General features: G+C 54.0%; 1 protein-coding gene across 1 annotated transcript; it reads right to left on the minus strand.

The window, feature by feature from the left end:
* Positions 1 to 3,951: 3,951 nt before the first annotated feature.
* LOC116568278 lies at positions 3,952 to 16,895 on the minus strand. Its single transcript, XM_032303825.1, has 2 exons — positions 16,821 to 16,895; positions 3,952 to 4,884 (listed from the first exon to the last, which is right to left on the minus strand). The coding sequence occupies exon 2, from the start codon at positions 4,813 to 4,815 to the stop codon at positions 4,177 to 4,179; it is 639 nt and encodes a 212-aa protein (XP_032159716.1). The 5' UTR covers positions 4,816 to 4,884; positions 16,821 to 16,895; the 3' UTR covers positions 3,952 to 4,176.
* Positions 16,896 to 16,928: the final 33 nt, after the last annotated feature.

Consider the following 16,928-nt stretch of genomic DNA (forward strand, 5'->3'; position numbering starts at 1 on the left):
AGGTGAAAGGGCAAACCTGTTTCCAGTCTCCTTATCAGGAACAGCCGACTGAAAGGGAAGCAGGCCGCCCTGGAGGTCAGGTTGGGGGCCACGGCGGGGACAGGGCCCAACTCAGGAGACCTGAGAAGAGACCCACTGGGTGGGGGAGAGAGAGAAAGGGGGATGGAGGGAGGAACCAACCGCAAGGCCCTTTGCCAAGCGGAGGAGCAACTACGGTGGCCAACCATCCGGCTCCACCTTCCTGCCATACGGGGCTTCCACGCTGAAAACCAGATGGTTGGGCACCCCTGGAGCCGCCCCAGCCAGGGGACTGTCAGAGTCCCCCACACTGCACACCATCCCAGGCTCACCCCACCACCTTCTCACTCCCCAGCGACACCTTTACTCATCCAGTGCTAATGAGCACCTGCTCCACGCCAGGCCTGCTGGCGGGCACTGTGGGTTTGGCCACGAAAGGACATGCCCCCTGCCGTCCTGAACTTGTCGGTTATGCCCACCCCCCCTCCCCCACCTGCCCAGCCAGCCCACCACAGAGTGCCTCCCGGGCACGTTTCTGGGAAACATCTTTTCTGTCTACCCCTCCAAACCCCCCAGGGTGGGGACTGTACCTAGTTCCTGGCTGGGCCGCGCATAGTGTCCTGTGCAGACGGGGGCTTAAGACATGTCTTTGGATGGAGGGGCTGAGGTACTGAGGGCAGCTGGAAGTGGGGACACCTCAGCAGCCTAAACGCCCACAGCCCAACACCCACGCCACCCACATATGCACCTGGGGTACACCTAGCCTATGGGGGCATCCCCCCCAGCACAAAGAGGCCCCACCCTTCCCAGCTGGAGAGTGGGAGGGGGAAACACAGGCAGCCTGAGGGAAGACCCAGCCCAGGTTGGGGCAGGGTGGTCCCTGAGATAAAAGGTGGGAGGATCAGAGCTGGCTTTTCCCGCAGCTGAGAGGACTTCCTCTTGGTCTCTGCCATCCTCTTCCCTCAGGGGCCCCACCTGCAGGGAGCCCACAACAATGTGCCCCACGAGTGTCTGGGGGCATCATGAGAAGGCAGAGCCAAGCCTAGACCCCTTTGGCCTCGGTCCTTGCAGCCGGAGAAGCCAGTGGGGACCCTGAGGGGAGGCCAGGCATCAAGGACTGCTGGGGGAGGTGCTGGAAGAGGTTAGGGGTTCCAGCTACAACTCCAACAGACTCAGCTGCCCACTTAAGGAGCAGGGATCTGTACCACTGAAGTCACCATGGGACTGTAGGCTTCTCGGAGGCAGGGGCTGTATGCAGTCATCTTAGTCTTCCCAATAGGGCACTGCTTAGCGCCAGAGGATGGCCAGAATCAAGCCTGGCCCTAAGAGAACAGGACCCCATGTTTCTGTCCTGCCCCCTGGTGGCAGTTTATTGTATTGCAACTCACAGGCTCTAACAAGCTAGGGGGGTTTCTGACAGCCGCTGAGCTCAGCCCCCTGGACACCCCCATCTTTGAGATGGTCTTGAGGTATCACTAGGATAGGGCCCCTGGGTGTTCTGGGAACAGCTGGAACCCAGCCACTCCCAACCAGCTGGGGAGTGGGAGAAAAGAGCAGGATGAGGGAAGAGAAGGCTAAAGAAAACGGCAGCCTGGGACTTGATATATGCTCTAGCCATAGGCTATGGACAGACAGGGAATGTATAGAAGGGACTTGGCAAGTTTTTTCATGTAAACTCAAGTGTCCAGGATCAGATTCTGGCTTAATCACCATCTTTGGTTCCTGATGCACTCTCACGCTTTCACTGACTGGTTTGCTAACCTATTTTTTCATTATGCATAAGTTCCTATGAACCAGGGATTTTCTTTCTTTTAAAGCAATACAGACCCCCTTTTATCCCAAAGGAAATTCTGCATGGAACCCCAGTGGAAAAGTGGAACTGTTCTGCTGCAGTGGCAGTGGAGGATGGCCACTAACTGCTTGACTTCCCCTTTCTCTGCCCCACAGCCCTGAGCAGCTCCTTGGAGTTCTGTAGAACATGATCTATACCAACAGTGCCCAGGAGGGCAGGAGCCTGTCTCCTCCACCTCTGTGCCCCAGTGCCCAGCACATGCCCAGTTTGGTGTCCCACTTCAACGCATGTTGAGTGAAACGAATTGAATGAGAGACATTTGCTCCAACAACTACCCAGGTCTGGTGTGGGAGGAAAGCACCAAAAAAATGCTTCTGCCTCCCAAAGTCTTGCCCATCCGCCCAACACAGTGCCTACCGTTCCCCATCACCACACAGCCTAGCCTTGCACGTCTTCTGGAATCCAGAGGAGGTGCCGCCTCCTCCATGAAGCTTTCCCAGATGTTGTCAGCCAGTCATTTTGTTGGCCCCAAGCGCCAAAGCCACCTCATCACACCTCTTTCCCGCATTCTTCACATGTACTCAGCCTTCCGCTCAAGTTATGGGCAGGCACATCTCATTTCCCCAGCAATGTGGACGCCGCACTCCCTAAGAGCCAGGCATGTTTGATTGCCTCTTGCGTCCATCCCACGGCCTTCACTCAGTAATACTCAAAAAATATGTTTGAGAAAGAAGTCAAGTCTCCCCATGCTCCTCAGGGCACTGTGTCTCCAGAAAGTCCTGTTAAAATTCTCCAGAAGGCGCACCTGGAATCAATTTGCCCTACTAAGACATGAGCACGGAGTGTTTTACCCACTTGACAAAGTGTCACCAAGCAGAGCTCATGGAAGAGATCCAGCATAGGGAAGTTTGGGTGGAAAAGAGATATTTAGAGCCACAGCAGTGCCAGAGCTACGTACAGAGGATGGGTCTCTGGCCCTGAGAAGGATTCAGAGAGTGTGGCCAAGGAAGGGTTGGGGGTAGGGGCATGACGCCTTGGGTCCAGCAGCAGAGTTGTCCTCCCCGCGCTGCTCCCCAGGGCCTGGCAGGCTGGGACATAGGGGACTGGTTCCCTTTCTCTCCCACAGAACATCTGGGGCTGCATCAGACATAACGGTCTGGTAAAGAAAATTGTTATGGAAATATGTAACCGTGAGACGTTATCAAAGGCGTCTTTAAAGTCCCTCTTCAGCCCCCAGCCCAGTGGAGGGGATTGGAAATTGGAAAACTGGGAGACAATCACAGGACCATCAAAGTGGCCGAAATTCAATCCAATCTGCGGGGTTGGGGACGGCTAGCAGACCCCTGCCCCAGCCCAGAAGGCTGCAAACCCACTGTTTAAAAACCAAATCAACAGCATCATCAGATCCGGGTCTGGAGCAAACAAACGGCGCCCACAAAGGCTTCCCTGGATTTCCCTTGCGTTGGGGAAATCTGAGAAGGGAGGCCCTGGGGAGGCGCCTAGCCCTGGGAAGGCTCCCAACTTCCAGAGCTTCTATCTCCTCCTCCCCACCTACCCCACCCCCAGCCTGGGCTCGGGCTCTCGGGCTCTTTGTCTCGGTCCCTCCCGAATATTCTCTTCTTCCTAGACATTTTGAGTTTCTTTCTCCTTCCGTCTGTCTCTCTTCTTCATCTCTCTTTCTACATTTTTTTCTAAGAGTGTTTGTCTCTCTCTCGTCTTCTCTCTAAGGCTCCCCTTTGTCATCTGTCTTCTCGTGACATTTCCATCTTTTTTGTGTCTTTCAGCATCTGTCTCCTTACATTGTGTCTTCATTCTTCTCTCTTTTTTCTTTCTCTCTCTCCCTCCCTCCCTTTCCTCCACAACAACCACCTCATTTCCTTGGCCTCTCTTTAATTTTTCGGCCCCTTTTTCTGCCAATAGATTTCCTGTAATTTCAGACTACGCATGAGGTGAAATCCTCTTTGATCCGTAGTTACGAGCGCAAGTTCTGGGTATTTCCCCCAGGTCTCCAAACACACACTGGCCCTCCATGCGAGCCCACATAGGGACTCTTCTCGCATCTCCCAGCACCAGGAACCCTGTGTTGCTGCCATAGAACTGGGCCAGCACATACAGGCACCCGGAATAGACATGTGGCTTTACCTAGGAGCTGGCTCTCTAGACATGGAAATCTATGTCTGGAGGGGCAGAATACTACAGCGCATAAAACTGATACACGCAGAACACTTCCTTAATTTACAATGATTTTTTATTTGGGATGAGAGAAAAAGACTGTAATTTTGCTACTAATACAGTTCTCCGTATTTATCTTCGAGACGTGAGGGTTTATCGCACATTTCCTGTGGCCCTGACCTCGGAAGCCTCTGTTAGATTGCAGGTTTGTGATCCCACGAGAGCCCAAGGCGCGCGTCTGGCTGGAAACAGCCCGGAGATTCACTCCTGCAGAGTCTCCCAGGGACCACGAGAAGAAAGCTCCATTTTGAGCCATTCACCTTAGAAGAATCATTTCGGGAACGGAAAGGGGAACGCACCCGTCTGTTTCTCGAAAAAATGGAACTGCGAAAGGGCAGGAGAAAACGAAAGCAGAGGCTGGGCAGCCGCCGCGGGAGCCTGCAGGGCAGGGGGCGGACCTCCGATGCGACGCGGCCACCCGGGGGCCGGGTGGACCTGCCGCCCTGAGAGGCGGCCGGGACGCGAGCCGCAGCGGCGGGTTCGGAGCAGCGGGCAGCGGCCGCCCGTCGGGCCACGTGTCCGTCGCGGACCCCGGCGAGCTGGCTCTCTGCTAGCGCGTTTCCTCGGCCCGCCGCCTCCGGCTCGGCTCCCGGCCCCTCGGGCCGCGCGGCAGACAACCTGTGAGCTGCGGTCAGTTTACCAGGCCTCAAGTTCACGGGCACTGCATCCGTCCGGCCCGCGTGCGCCCTGGCCCCGCTCGGCCCTGGGCCGCGGTGCCGGAGTCCGAGGCCCCCGCTGGAGAGAAGAATGCGCCGGGCAGCCTGGGGCTCCATCTTCGGGGCTCCCCGAGCCCCGGGGCCCGCGGCGATCCCGGAAGAAACCAAGCGCCTGTTCCCTTTGATCTGGTTTTATAGAGATTTGATGTTGACATTAAACTTTGAATGCTTTTATCTATTTCAATCTCTCTCTCATTCTCATTTTGGGAGGGGATTCCTGGGCCCGCGGCAATCTCCGCGGGCGGGACTCGGGCACCGGGATCAGCAGGTCCAGAGGCACGAGGGTGCAGGGGGCGGGGGTGGGGGTGTGATGCTGGGCACAGCCCCCACCCACACCCACACCCACCCTCTCGCTTGGAGTACACCCACCCCTGCCCCGCTCGTGCGCCCCGCCGCTCTCTGCTCTCCGCAAGGCGGGTGCGGGAGGCCAGCGCGGGATGCAGGAGTGATGGACAGAACACGTCTCCCGGGGGGCGCAGGACTGCGCGCTGCGCTGCCGCTGCCGAGGGACTGGGCGCCGCCGCCGCGCCTCGGTCCTCCCTCCGCAGCCCCCAGACCCATGCTGAGAGACTGAATTACTTTCAGGTGTGGACCACTTAATAAAATAAATCTTCCGGGTCAGGAGGCAAGTTTCCAGGATCCCAACTCAAATCAGCAGACTTCACATTTAGAAAGAAGGGCTTCCCTAAAATCCACTAAGCTTTTTGTGGAGCAGGAGGAAAGGAGGTTCAGGAACACAGGGTGTCTCTTCCTGGGCTGATACTGTCCTTAACTGGGTGGGGGGATCCAGCGGGGCGCTCTCTTTGTCTCTTTCCCAGTTGCTCCTTGGGCTCTAGCCCTCTTCTCACTCATTACTTGGGAACCGAATCAACCGTCTTGAGATCAAATCACCATGTAACCGCCAGAGCCCTCCGGTGCAGCGGGAAGACCCAGTGGAAACAGAAAGCTGTCTTCCTCTCGCTCACTTCTTTCTCTCTCCTTTTCTCCCTTGTCTCCATCATCCATTGCCCAATGGTTCTCTTGATCTGAGATTTCCAAATCCAGTTTTGCAACACCCCAGGGAAACTCCAATTATCTCTAGGGCTTTGTGAAATGCTCAAAATGAAATAAACTTCAATTAACTTTAATTACTTAACTGCAGGTTACGGACCCCTAGTTGGGCAGGAGAAGCTGAGGAGGATGTTGGGGAATCAAGCAAACCACCCTGCTCTCTTGAAGCTTAGGAATTCCAGCTTCAAAAACTTCAGGGCTCAAGAAAGGATCCTGGATGCAGGCAAAGAAAACCAAGTTCCCAGGAGGTCACGGCCTTAGTTTAAGCAAGGTTTGGAGCCAGGGAAGGCTCTCTCTGACTGAAGGCGGGCTCCTCCCCCCACCATCTAGCCAACCATCTCCACGGAGGCCCTTGCAGGAGGAAGGGAGCCCGTTTCTCCCCCACTCTAATGCCACCTACAATTCTGCCCCAAGGTCTAATTGACCCTGGACACCGCGGTTCTTTGACCGTTTGAATTCAGACCACAACAGAAGTCTTACACGGACTTTCCAGGAACTGAGGCCGATACAAACACTGTCAAGGTTCTGCTCTTGTAGAAGAGTTACTCACCCAGAAGTCTCCAAGACCTCCTCAGTCCTCACACCACTGGCTTCAGAACACTGCCCTTCTCCTGAGCTCAGGGATGGGAGCCCCAAGAGGTGACCAGATGGCTGTGACGGAGGGCAGCTCACTCTCCCGGTGTCTGACAGGAGCCCACATGTTTCCCTTACAGAGAACAAATCTGCCCCATTAAAGCGTTACTCCGTTGGGGAAAACAAGGAGGCAATATTGGAAACATGCTGGGCCCAGTGCAGGAGCTGCTGGGAAGGGGAGGCAAGTCTTCCCAGGGCAGCCAGTGAAGGCCAGTGGGCGAAACTAATCCTACCACCTCCACCCGCACTTGGCCCTGCAGACAGAGGGAGGGATTATTGACCAAAACATCTGCAGGGAGCAAGCCTGTGGGGCTGGTGGTGTAGTTACAGACAGAGCATCTGGGGACAGAGAGGGGAAGAAGGTGCTGGTGACTTGGGGGGCGGGGGGGGGGGGAGACGTGGCTGGGCTGAGTTTGAGGCCCCACTGGAGAGTCCACTTCCCAGAACCTGAACTTTATAGCAAATAACTCCATGGTCTGAGCCCCAGCAACACCGCTGATCTAAATAGCTTATTAACAAATGGAAAATATATAAACATAACAATTGCCTCTAAGAAAAAATTTATTAAACACCCCCCACGTTATTTGCAAAATAAATAGCTGAGAACATATGGGTGAGGGGGGAAGTGGCTGTGTCCTAATTAGCTATATGCTCTTGGCAAAGGTTCCCTCTCTCGGCCTCCCTTGCCTCATTTTTAAATGAAGATGACAGCCTAGATCAGCCGCAGTCACGCTGAAGACGCCATCAGTATCGGCCGGAAAAAAATAAAAAGTGTCAAAACAAAGTTTGCTGGGTCGCACCCCCAGGACTTTTTGGCTTGGAAGATCTGGGGCAAGGCCGATCATTTGCCTTTCTAGCAAGTTCCTTGATGCTGCTGCTGCCGGGCCAAGGACCATCGTAAGGTTTAGGTGATGCCCATCCTGATCTAGCATTCTGTTCTATCGCAACGCCCCGTCCGTCCCCCTCACCTGTTGGGAACCAAATACGAGAGGCTTGATGTTTCTATATTCTCAAGCTTGTACCCCGTCATGGGGACAGAATAAATCTTTCAACTGGCCAGCGTGGGCTGATGGTCCTGCCCCCTGAGGGATTCCTGACCCCTCCGAGCGGCGCCTGTATTCCAGTCTGAATTAACCCCAGCTGCCTGACTGCAGGGCCTCACTCTCCCCACGGTGGCTAACACTGATTTCCCTTTGTACCAAGCTGGGCTGGGCCTAATCCTAACCAAATCCCAAGCAGGCCTGTTGTGTAGAGGGCTGCCTTTGGAGGGGCTGGCAGGAGCCCAGGGTACATCTTCGGGCCCCCAAGACAGGCTGGTGTCTGCGAAACACTTGCCCCAACACACACACACACACACGCGCACATGCACACACACACGCACATGCACACAGTTTGCCACACGCGGAACCCCCGGTCGTCAGGAGAACTAGTTTTACTTTGATGTACCTCTCGCTGCACATTTGTTTCAGCTCCTCTCCTGGAGCCACGGCCTTATTTATCTTCTTGGCATGGGTTCTTAGAATCCTTCCATTCAGGCAGCAGCAAAATCACTCAGCTCCACTGTTTTACGGAGTTTATCAAACAGCAAAATATCCGGTCTCTTTGTCCAATGGATCTGGTGTGAATGTGCTTACAGAGCTGCTTTTCCCAGACGTCCTGGGGTCTGTGTGTGGTTACAGACGCCCTCCCCTGCATGGACCCCGCCAAATCCAGGGCTTGCCTGTTTCGGCTGCAAGGGGCCCCCAAAGCAGATGCAGGGCTTTGAGGCTTCTCCCAAATAGGGATACCCAGTCACACATATTCCACACATGCACGCCCTGTGTTCACACCCCACCAGCAGAGCCTCCGACTCCCACAGCAGACCAACGCCTCCCGATGCCCCCACCAGACCCCAGGTCTGGCACAGCACCCCCACGCCCCAAGGGCAGGAGCTGCTTCTAAAATCATTACTGTCACCTCAATCCCAAAGACCTCTTTGGAGAGAGCAACCTTCCCCGAAGCCGAGGGCTTGGGCTCTCCACTCCCATTTAAAGGGACCAAGTGTTTCATAATCTGTCTAGATTGACTCAAAACAGCTGCAGGCCTGGTCTTCTCCACTGTCCTCTACCCAGCGCCCAAAGCATCCTGCTCGTTCCCTGGGAATCATGCCCACCCCAGCATGCCTATGTCCTGTGTATGCCTAGTGCTGTCCCCAGGAGGGTGCCGATCACAGGATTCCGGGGCCTGGCAAGCCCACGGAAAGACTTCCTCCCTCAGCCCCCGAAGTCCAGAGAGTAGCCTTGACTTTGCAGTCGACAATGTGTAGGGAGTGAAGGGCCCCTTTCCGGATGGACGTCTGCCTCAGGGGTTCCACATGTCCCCTGAAGACATATCCCTGTGCCCTCCTCTCTGCAGCTGCTGGTCGTCCATACACCACACCCCCGTCCCAACGGCAATATGTCTGTCACTTCTTCTCACTAAAAACACCTCTTCCCTCAGCCACACCTCAGTTCAGGCCTTAGGCACCTCATGCCAGGACCACTCTCTTACACGACACGCTGTGTCCCCTTGTCCTATGTGCCACTGCTACCTTGGGCAAGTGACTGACTCTCTCGGTGCCAGAGTTTTCTCAGCTGTAAAATAGAGACAGCAGTACTTAGCTCATAAGAAGGTTAGACTTCGGGCGCCTGGGTGGCTCAGTTGTTTGGGTGTCTGCCTTTGGCTCAGCTCATGATCCCGGGACAACGGGATCGAGGCCCGCATTGGGCTCCTTGCTCATCAGGGAGTCTGCTTCTCCTTCTGACCCTCCCTCCTCTCATGCTCTCTCTCTCTCATTCTCTCTCTCAAATAAATAAATAAAACCTTTAAAAAAAAAAAAAAAAAGAAGGTTAGACTTCACTAAGACAGTGTGCTTAAAGAGCCTGGCCCATAGTAACTGCTCAATAAATGTTAGATAGCATCGCTACTATTATTCTGCTCAGGCCACCCAAATTCTCTTCCTACAACACAGCTCTCCTTCTCCTGCTAAATAACAGCAACCATAATAATACTAACACTTACCAAACACTTATTCAGGGCCAGGCCTCCTGCAAGGTCTTCTCCCTACTACCCACTGGCTCCCGCTCTCTAAAAAGAAAGAAGGCTCCCTTTTCCACACCTGCCACATTCTGGTCTTGCCCAGCCCATCTCTGTCACACCTGCTGCTCCTTCACACAGCCTTCTGCTGGAGGCAGCCAAGTGCCACGTGCTCAGACGCACAGTGTCCACTTGACCTGGGCTCAGCAACTGCCCTCCCCTCCATCTGTCCAGATCCTTCACATCTTGTCAGGCTGAACTCTGAACTCTCTAAGGGCTCTCTGCACGGGGGAGTGTCCATTTGCAATGGTCCCCAGGGTTGTGCAGTTGAGAGTCTGGCCCAGGGTGCTGATATGCTCGCGACCATGCAGTGGTTTTCTTCTCCACCAGGAAGTGACTCGGAATACACCGCGCCTTCCTGCTCATGTCTGGTCCTCCGCCAGGACAGCCTGTCTCACACTTAGCAAACATCCTCATATTCCTGGGGTATTGGTCATGTGTCCCAATCTCGTATCCCCCAGAGAAAATAAAGCTAGTAAGAAGGATTCACCCAGAATTTGGAGTGGGGTGCATTTTTAGCCCCGCACCCTCCAATTTTGCCCAGTGTGGTCTCTACCCCATGCAGTGCTCAGATCCACCGAACAGCCAGAGGGAAAGCAAGCACAGCCCTCATCTGTCCAAGGTGACTCAAGGCAGCACAGCACGCTGGAGAGGGCGTAAGCTGATTAGGGCACCTGCCTGGGAGTCCCTCCTGGTTCCATCATTGAGGAAGTGTTTGACACCTTGGACAACTGACTTCATTCTCTGAGTTCTGTATTATTAATTAGGAAATAGAAATGATAGCATCTACCTCCCAGGTGCGTTCTATGCCGTTTTAAAGAGTAGACTGTCCGGCTAAGGCTTAAGTCATAGTGGGCTCTGAACACTGCCCCCAGCTCCTGATCATTCAGTTCAAGGTCGAAGGTCGGTGTTCCCCTTGCTAAGCAGAGAGCAATGCAAACAGGATATTCTAGTACCCTGCTCAGGGAAAAGGTGAGCCTGCTTCCTTCCTTCACCCACATGAATGAAGAGCCTGGGGGAGCTCAGAGATCAGCTCACTGTCCTAAGGGAGCCCCTAGGAGTCTGTGTGTTGTGGCCACTGACGCCCAGGGTACAGAAAAGACCAGGGTATACCTCATCCCCATATCCTTCAGTCTCCCTCAGGATAGGCAGTGAGTATGGCTCTCCCTACCCACTGGGCTTTGCCACTTGCCTTCCAGGCTCCCTGCTCCCCAAGAGCCTCTTCTTAGCTCATTGATGTAGACAGTCTTTCTGAGCCAACATGTGGCCTTCGAGCCTCCCCACAGAGTCTCATGTGTGAATCCCAGCCGCGCTCCACAGCTGTGGGATCCGGGCAGTTTTCCGAGCTTGTCTGTGGTCATCAGCCCCCACGATGGCCCCACACTGGTGGGATCCTCTCAGTCAGAACCAATCAGAACTGTGTAGTCAGTCCAATATGGCCAAAGCATGCGTTCGTGCATGCGTGCGTGTATCCCAAGGCTGGGTCGTAAACGACACTGCACCTTGATTGTTGGCTGTGGGGAAAGCCAGCTGCCAGGTTGTGAGGACACCCAAGCAGCCAGGGGGAGAGGCCCCCCCAACGGGTGGAACTGGGGCCTCCCATCAATACCCAATACCTACCTGCCCACTGTGGGAGCGAGCCACCATGGAAATCCATCCTGCAGCCCACACCAAGCCCTAGAGTCCTGCAGCCCAACCAGTATCTGAGTTGGGGTTGTGAGACTCCCCAAGACACACCATTCAGCCAAGCTGCTCCTGACTATTGTTGTGCTAAGCCCAGCGAGTTTTGGGGTGATTTGCTAAGTAGTATTAGAAAACTGACACACAGGCCAATCTCCATTTCTTCATTTGTTAAAATGGGAATGTTAATGCCAGCTGCGTAACAACGTGAAGATGTGAGGAGGTGGTGTTTTCCTGGCACACTGTAGGTGCTCGGTGAGCGGTGGGCGTTGTTATTACCCAGCCCACCCCCTCTCCTCCCCAGCTGACTCCAGAGGAGGCCAGGCAGAGGCTGTTTGAGCCTTGACACTTGCTTTTCTCCCAGTCCCTCCTAAAGCTCAGACCCAGTGTTCGCGCACTCTCTCTCTTGCCAGCGCAGAAGCAGACCCTGGACTGGAGTGGGTGTCTCTGTGACATGGTGGTGAGCTCCTTCCAGAACTCTGGGGTGGGTCCCACTCCCATCTCTAAGGGTGTTCAATGGTGTATGTTTGCATTTCCTTTGAAGGGCCCCAGATGTGCTAATTACATACTTGTTAGCCCCGTAAAAACAACAAATCTGGAATCTACACTCTGGAACCAATGGATTTCCTGCTGAAATGAGTTCAAGAGGTGCCCCGGCCAGCATTCCCAGGAAGAGCCAGAGCTCTGCTACAGAAGGGTCTCAGGGATCGCGGCGCTCAACCTGCCGCACACAGCTCCTCCGCCCTCCGCCAACTCTCCAACCTCAGGGCGCCCAGCAGTTAGATGGGCATGTTGTTCTGCTGCTTCTCTGCAGGCTTTCTTACTGCCTGCCTGCTAGACATGGGTCGTGTGCCCCCTTAACGTCACGGAAATTCTGGGCCCTAGGGCTTGCTCCCTCTCATCTGCCACTTGCAGACCCAATGCTTAAAACCGGGCTTCGCAGACAGACACGGTGCACGGTGGATGTCTCTGGAACCATCTTGCCCTCCCCCTGGAGTCTCTCTTGATTCGGGTGGACACCTCCCCTCTGTCTCTCTTTCTCCCACTTCAGCCCAGACTCTTCCTGCCCTGGCCCGAGCAATTCAACAAATGCATGTTCCTTTGCAAACGTGGCTTCTTCCTCTTTCCCACCACAGGGCTGTTCTCTCTGGATGCCCTCTCTCCCTGCCCACTCCGCACCCCCTTCCCTGCTAAGCCCCACTTGACTTTCTACCTGGAAGTGTCCCATGACCAGCTACCCCCAGCCCAAAGCTGGGACAGGTGCCCATCTCATGGCCTCCATGGCCCCTGTGCTTCCTGCCAGCACAACACAGCCTGTGATCTAAGTGCCCATTGCTCTGTGTGTCCCCTGCCAGCCTGGAAAAGCCTTATCCTCCTTGTCAGAGTAAGGCTCCTGTCCTCCGACTCAGTCCTTGTTGTGCAGCCCTCCTGTCTGGCACAGGGCAGGCACTCAGTACAGGCTCGACAAATAAAGAGGCAGCGTGTCAACTTATCAGTGTGCTAGAATTGCCAAGAAGTCCAAATCTGCCTCCTTCTGCTTTACACGAAGAAAGAGTTCATCAGAAACTCTCCCATAAAATGACTCCTGGCCTGCGTTGGCATTTGCCACAGACCCCGTTTACCTTCACACAAAGGCAATAAGGCAGCCATCAGGCCAGACCAGGCACTCAGGACACATCCCAGACACAGGACCCCCCCCCAACTCCATTCACTGCCCCCATCCCAACCCAACCCCAGGGAGGTGGGCAGAGAGCATAAGCAGAGAAATATAGGTTCAGGGTGGAGTCAGGCTCAAACACCATCTGTCTAAACACAGTTCTGTTCATTCCAGCAAAGCTGAACTACAAAATCACTGCTCTCGTCTTCCAGGGGAGAAACTGAGGCATGGACAGGTTAAGTGACTGTCCCAAGGAAAGAGATCAAATGAACAGAAGAGCGAAAATAGCTTCCCAATGTCCCCGAAATTTCACCCCTAAGCCCAGACTGCAGCCTGGATTGTCAGCCCAGGATTCTGGGTCTCCGCAACACAAATCTCCCCACCCCCTTCCTTCTTTCTTTTAAATATCATGGGTGAGGAGGAAGCAGCGGATCTGAGGGTTTATTTACCATTCCTTAGCCTGACCTTCCAGGAAGAATGTCACTAATGAGAAACAATCTCCTTGGGCTCCCAAACCCAGAATTTTCATAGGGATCAGTCTAGGATTTCAGAGCCTAAACAGGACAAGGGCAGTACTAACGGTCTTCCCTTCGAGGGGGAAAAAAAAAAAGAAGCAACTGAGTCTTTCCTGTCTGAAAGGAAGGTTTGTCTATGTCAGATCTGAGGTGACATTTTTCCCATTGTTCCGACCCCTTTCGGATATCCACTGGGGAAACGGGATGTGGTGTAGGCTGAGGGATGTCGAAAATGAGAGAGCGGGAGTTGGGGCTCCTTCTCTGATTCTAGAACCCATCTCCCAGGTGAGGCTAGACATCAGGAACTCCACTCTTGAGACCAGGTTCCATCCTAACTCAAACCCCAATGCCGATTTTGTCGTCAGGGAGGAGACTTTTCCAAGTGTCTGCCCCACAAAGGCAGGAGGCACGTCTAGTATCTCAGTGCCCGCACACGTGCCTGCCACACAGTAGGTCCTCCCAGGGAATGAATAAATGAGGCGATTGGCTGGTGAAGAACAGCTGCCTAGACACAGTCAGTAAGTACCGTTGTTATTTTAGGAGTGGTTTTTCTCAGCAGGTGGGAAGTTAGTTGGTGTTGTTGCTTTAAGGTTTTTCATGTGATCGGGATCATCGCGTCAGTTCTCACTTACTCCACGGATCATACAGCAGTGACAGATGCTACCACAACGCATGCGGCCATCAAACAGCAGGCATGGGGAACTCACACATTCTCTTAAGACACTGCCCCACATCTGGCCGTACCAGTGGGTTGTAAAACCTCTCAGGTGCTCGAAGCTCTGTCTCGTTTGGTCTCAGCTTAGCAGAAACCACCCTGTACCTACTGTCCCAGCCACCCTGGCTACCCCCGCATGAGGGGTGGGGTGTCTCAGTAAAGTGCCACTCTGTGGGCAGGAAGGCGGCGCTGTGGTTCCACCTTGGACCACCTCTGTCCCTAGTCCACTCTGGCCTTGACTTCCTTTTCAGGGAAAAGTCCCAACCTTCCTCCAGAAACATGAGGGTGTGCACTGGACGATTTCAACTTTGTCATATTAGCCAAAGAAGAAGGACCAAGAGGTGCTCTGTGTCAGGTGCGGGACCACAGATATGGGCATCAATTCTGATTCTGCCATGAAGTGGCCTTGGCCACCCTAGACAAATGGCTCCCTTCTGTGGCCTCAGTCTCTTCTCTGTAAAATGGGGATAATAATTGTGCCTGCTTCTTGGATTGGGGAGGATTAAATAAACCCGTGTCTGTAGGATACATGAGAGAGTGGCTGACATGCAGGAAGACGTATCAGCCATTGCTTTTATCTGTAAGATGAGGGCCCCTGTGGTACTCCAGGATCTCTCAGCCCTCGTAAGGGGCAATTCCACGAGTGCCACTTTTGTGTTTTCTATGTGCCTCTGCCCCATCAAACTCTCCCCAGATCTCATAGAGGTAAAGAGTTTGCAACGGGATGGTTTGAAACGGGAAAAAGAAAGCGTACCCTGCCTCAAATGATCCTGGGAGAAAAAGCCATCCAGAGGGCAATTCTATCTACCCATCCGATCTGAATGAAAGCTGGGGTTCTCTTCAGCCTCAGTTCAACTGGCAGCATGGAAAATGGTTCTGGTCAGAGAGCAGGGAATGGCAGGAGGAGCTTCTGGGCTTGGGCAGGGCTGTGGGTCTCTAGGTCTGTCTGATCAGGCCCAGCCTCTAGCCCACTCAGCCCCCGGGGTCAGGAACCTTCCACCAATTGCCGTCTCTTGGATATCATAATGGCAATAATAATCTCATGAACTAACACCCATCAAAACATCAGCGAGTCTCCAACAGCCTTTGTCCACGTGCACAGCCCATTTTTTACAACAAGGAAACTGAGGCTGAGAAAGTTTTATCACCTGAGGCAAAACACTTGGCCTTTAAGCCCGGCTTAAACTGTTGGTGATGTTTTTCCTGCATCCTCTGTGCATCTGTCTCACTAAGCTGCTCCATTCCTTTGTGGAACAGAAGTGGCGTCCTGCGTGGGCGCGAACATCGTCCCGGAGAGTCAAAATATCCACAGCCCCAAACCCAAGAACTATCGGAAAACCTTCCTAATAAGTGAAAGGGATTGAGGCACAAATTGACTGCCCAAAGCTGCGAGCCAGTGGGTCCTGGAGAATTGATGCTCCTGGTGAGGCCAAAGAGGAAAGCTTAATTCTGAGCTGAACCTCCCTCTTGGCTGGAAATACCAGCCCCAGGTGCTCCCACCTCACTAGCCCAGTCTGCAGCCTGTGATCAGGGGGCCCTAATGGCCATAATGCCTCCAATGTGGTGTTTAAACCAATAAGGCTTCAGAGAAGTTACGGTATGTTTAATAATGGCTTAATGACTACTTGTGAGATGCAAGGCTTCTGGTTCCTGTTTGGCCTTGATTTACAGCCCAACTCTGGCTGAGGACAGCCAAGAAACCCCCTCTAAGCCCCCAGCGGAAGAGGGAGGTGTTCACACCAGGCCTCTTGGATTCCTTTAAAAATTGAGAATTCAAATGAAATACAAACGATGTTTAACTCCCTGTCCCACTCACTAGTCTCTGGAGGCACTGAAAATAAAAGGCGGTGTAACCCAGACTTGGGGACTCCTCAATCCACAGAAGGGAGCAGGGTCCCAGGTCAGGAATGTCTTCTCAGATCTTAGGGTGGGGGTTATTTCTCTTCTCAGAAATTCCAAGCTACTTCCCTAGTCCTATGCATCCTTTTGTTGGTGGGGGCCGGCGGGGGGGGGGGTTGGGGAGAGACTCAGCTCCTAGGAGATGCAACCCTATCCTCACCTCCCTGTAAAAGGGCAGGCCTGGGGCGGTAGAGCCTTGGGGTCTGAGCTGCAGGCAGCCTCTCTCCAGTAGATCCCCATGCACATTCAGATCACTGGAAAGGTACTCACTTCATGCCTGCTTTTCAAACCCCAAACCTTCTATGTACCCTCTCACTTGCTCCAAAGACAGCCTCTGCTAGGCCCTGTCCAGTCTTGAGCTGCCCCTGCAAGTCTCCCTGCCCCTTCTGGTTCAGCCTCTGCTTCTCAAACCCACCAGGAATACACAGAAATGCTCCAGAGTCAGATGAAGACACTAGCCACAGTTCAAGGTCCCACAGCTAATTAATGACAGCGCCCTGGCCGAAACTTTCCCAGATTAGAGCTGTTTCCAAACACCTCTCCCCAAGGACTCTTGTCCCAGGGAGAAACAAGGGATCCCAAAGGGAGGTGTTTCTGCCTGAGGCAAGGTTTTTCCAGCTCCCAGCAAAGAGTTAGGTAAAGTCCCAGCCCAGCCCCTCCCCCAGACCGCCCTTATCCGAGGCTTCTGTCGGGAGACCAGGCCTAAGAGTGTTTGCTGGGCGTGCATCACGCCTCTAGGGGCGAGAAGCTCCAGGCTGGATGTCAGGACCTAGGGTGCTGCTCTGAGCAAGGGACTCACCAAGATGGGCAGACAAAACGGACCCTGCCGTCGAGAGAAGGTGGCTTCCTCCCTCTGCTCGAACTGCCTCTGAGGAACGCGGGCTGGGGTGAATCCAGGGGGCTCCCG

Source organism: Mustela erminea, chromosome 10, assembly GCF_009829155.1.
Source record: "Mustela erminea isolate mMusErm1 chromosome 10, mMusErm1.Pri, whole genome shotgun sequence".
NCBI lineage: Eukaryota > Metazoa > Chordata > Mammalia > Carnivora > Mustelidae > Mustela > Mustela erminea.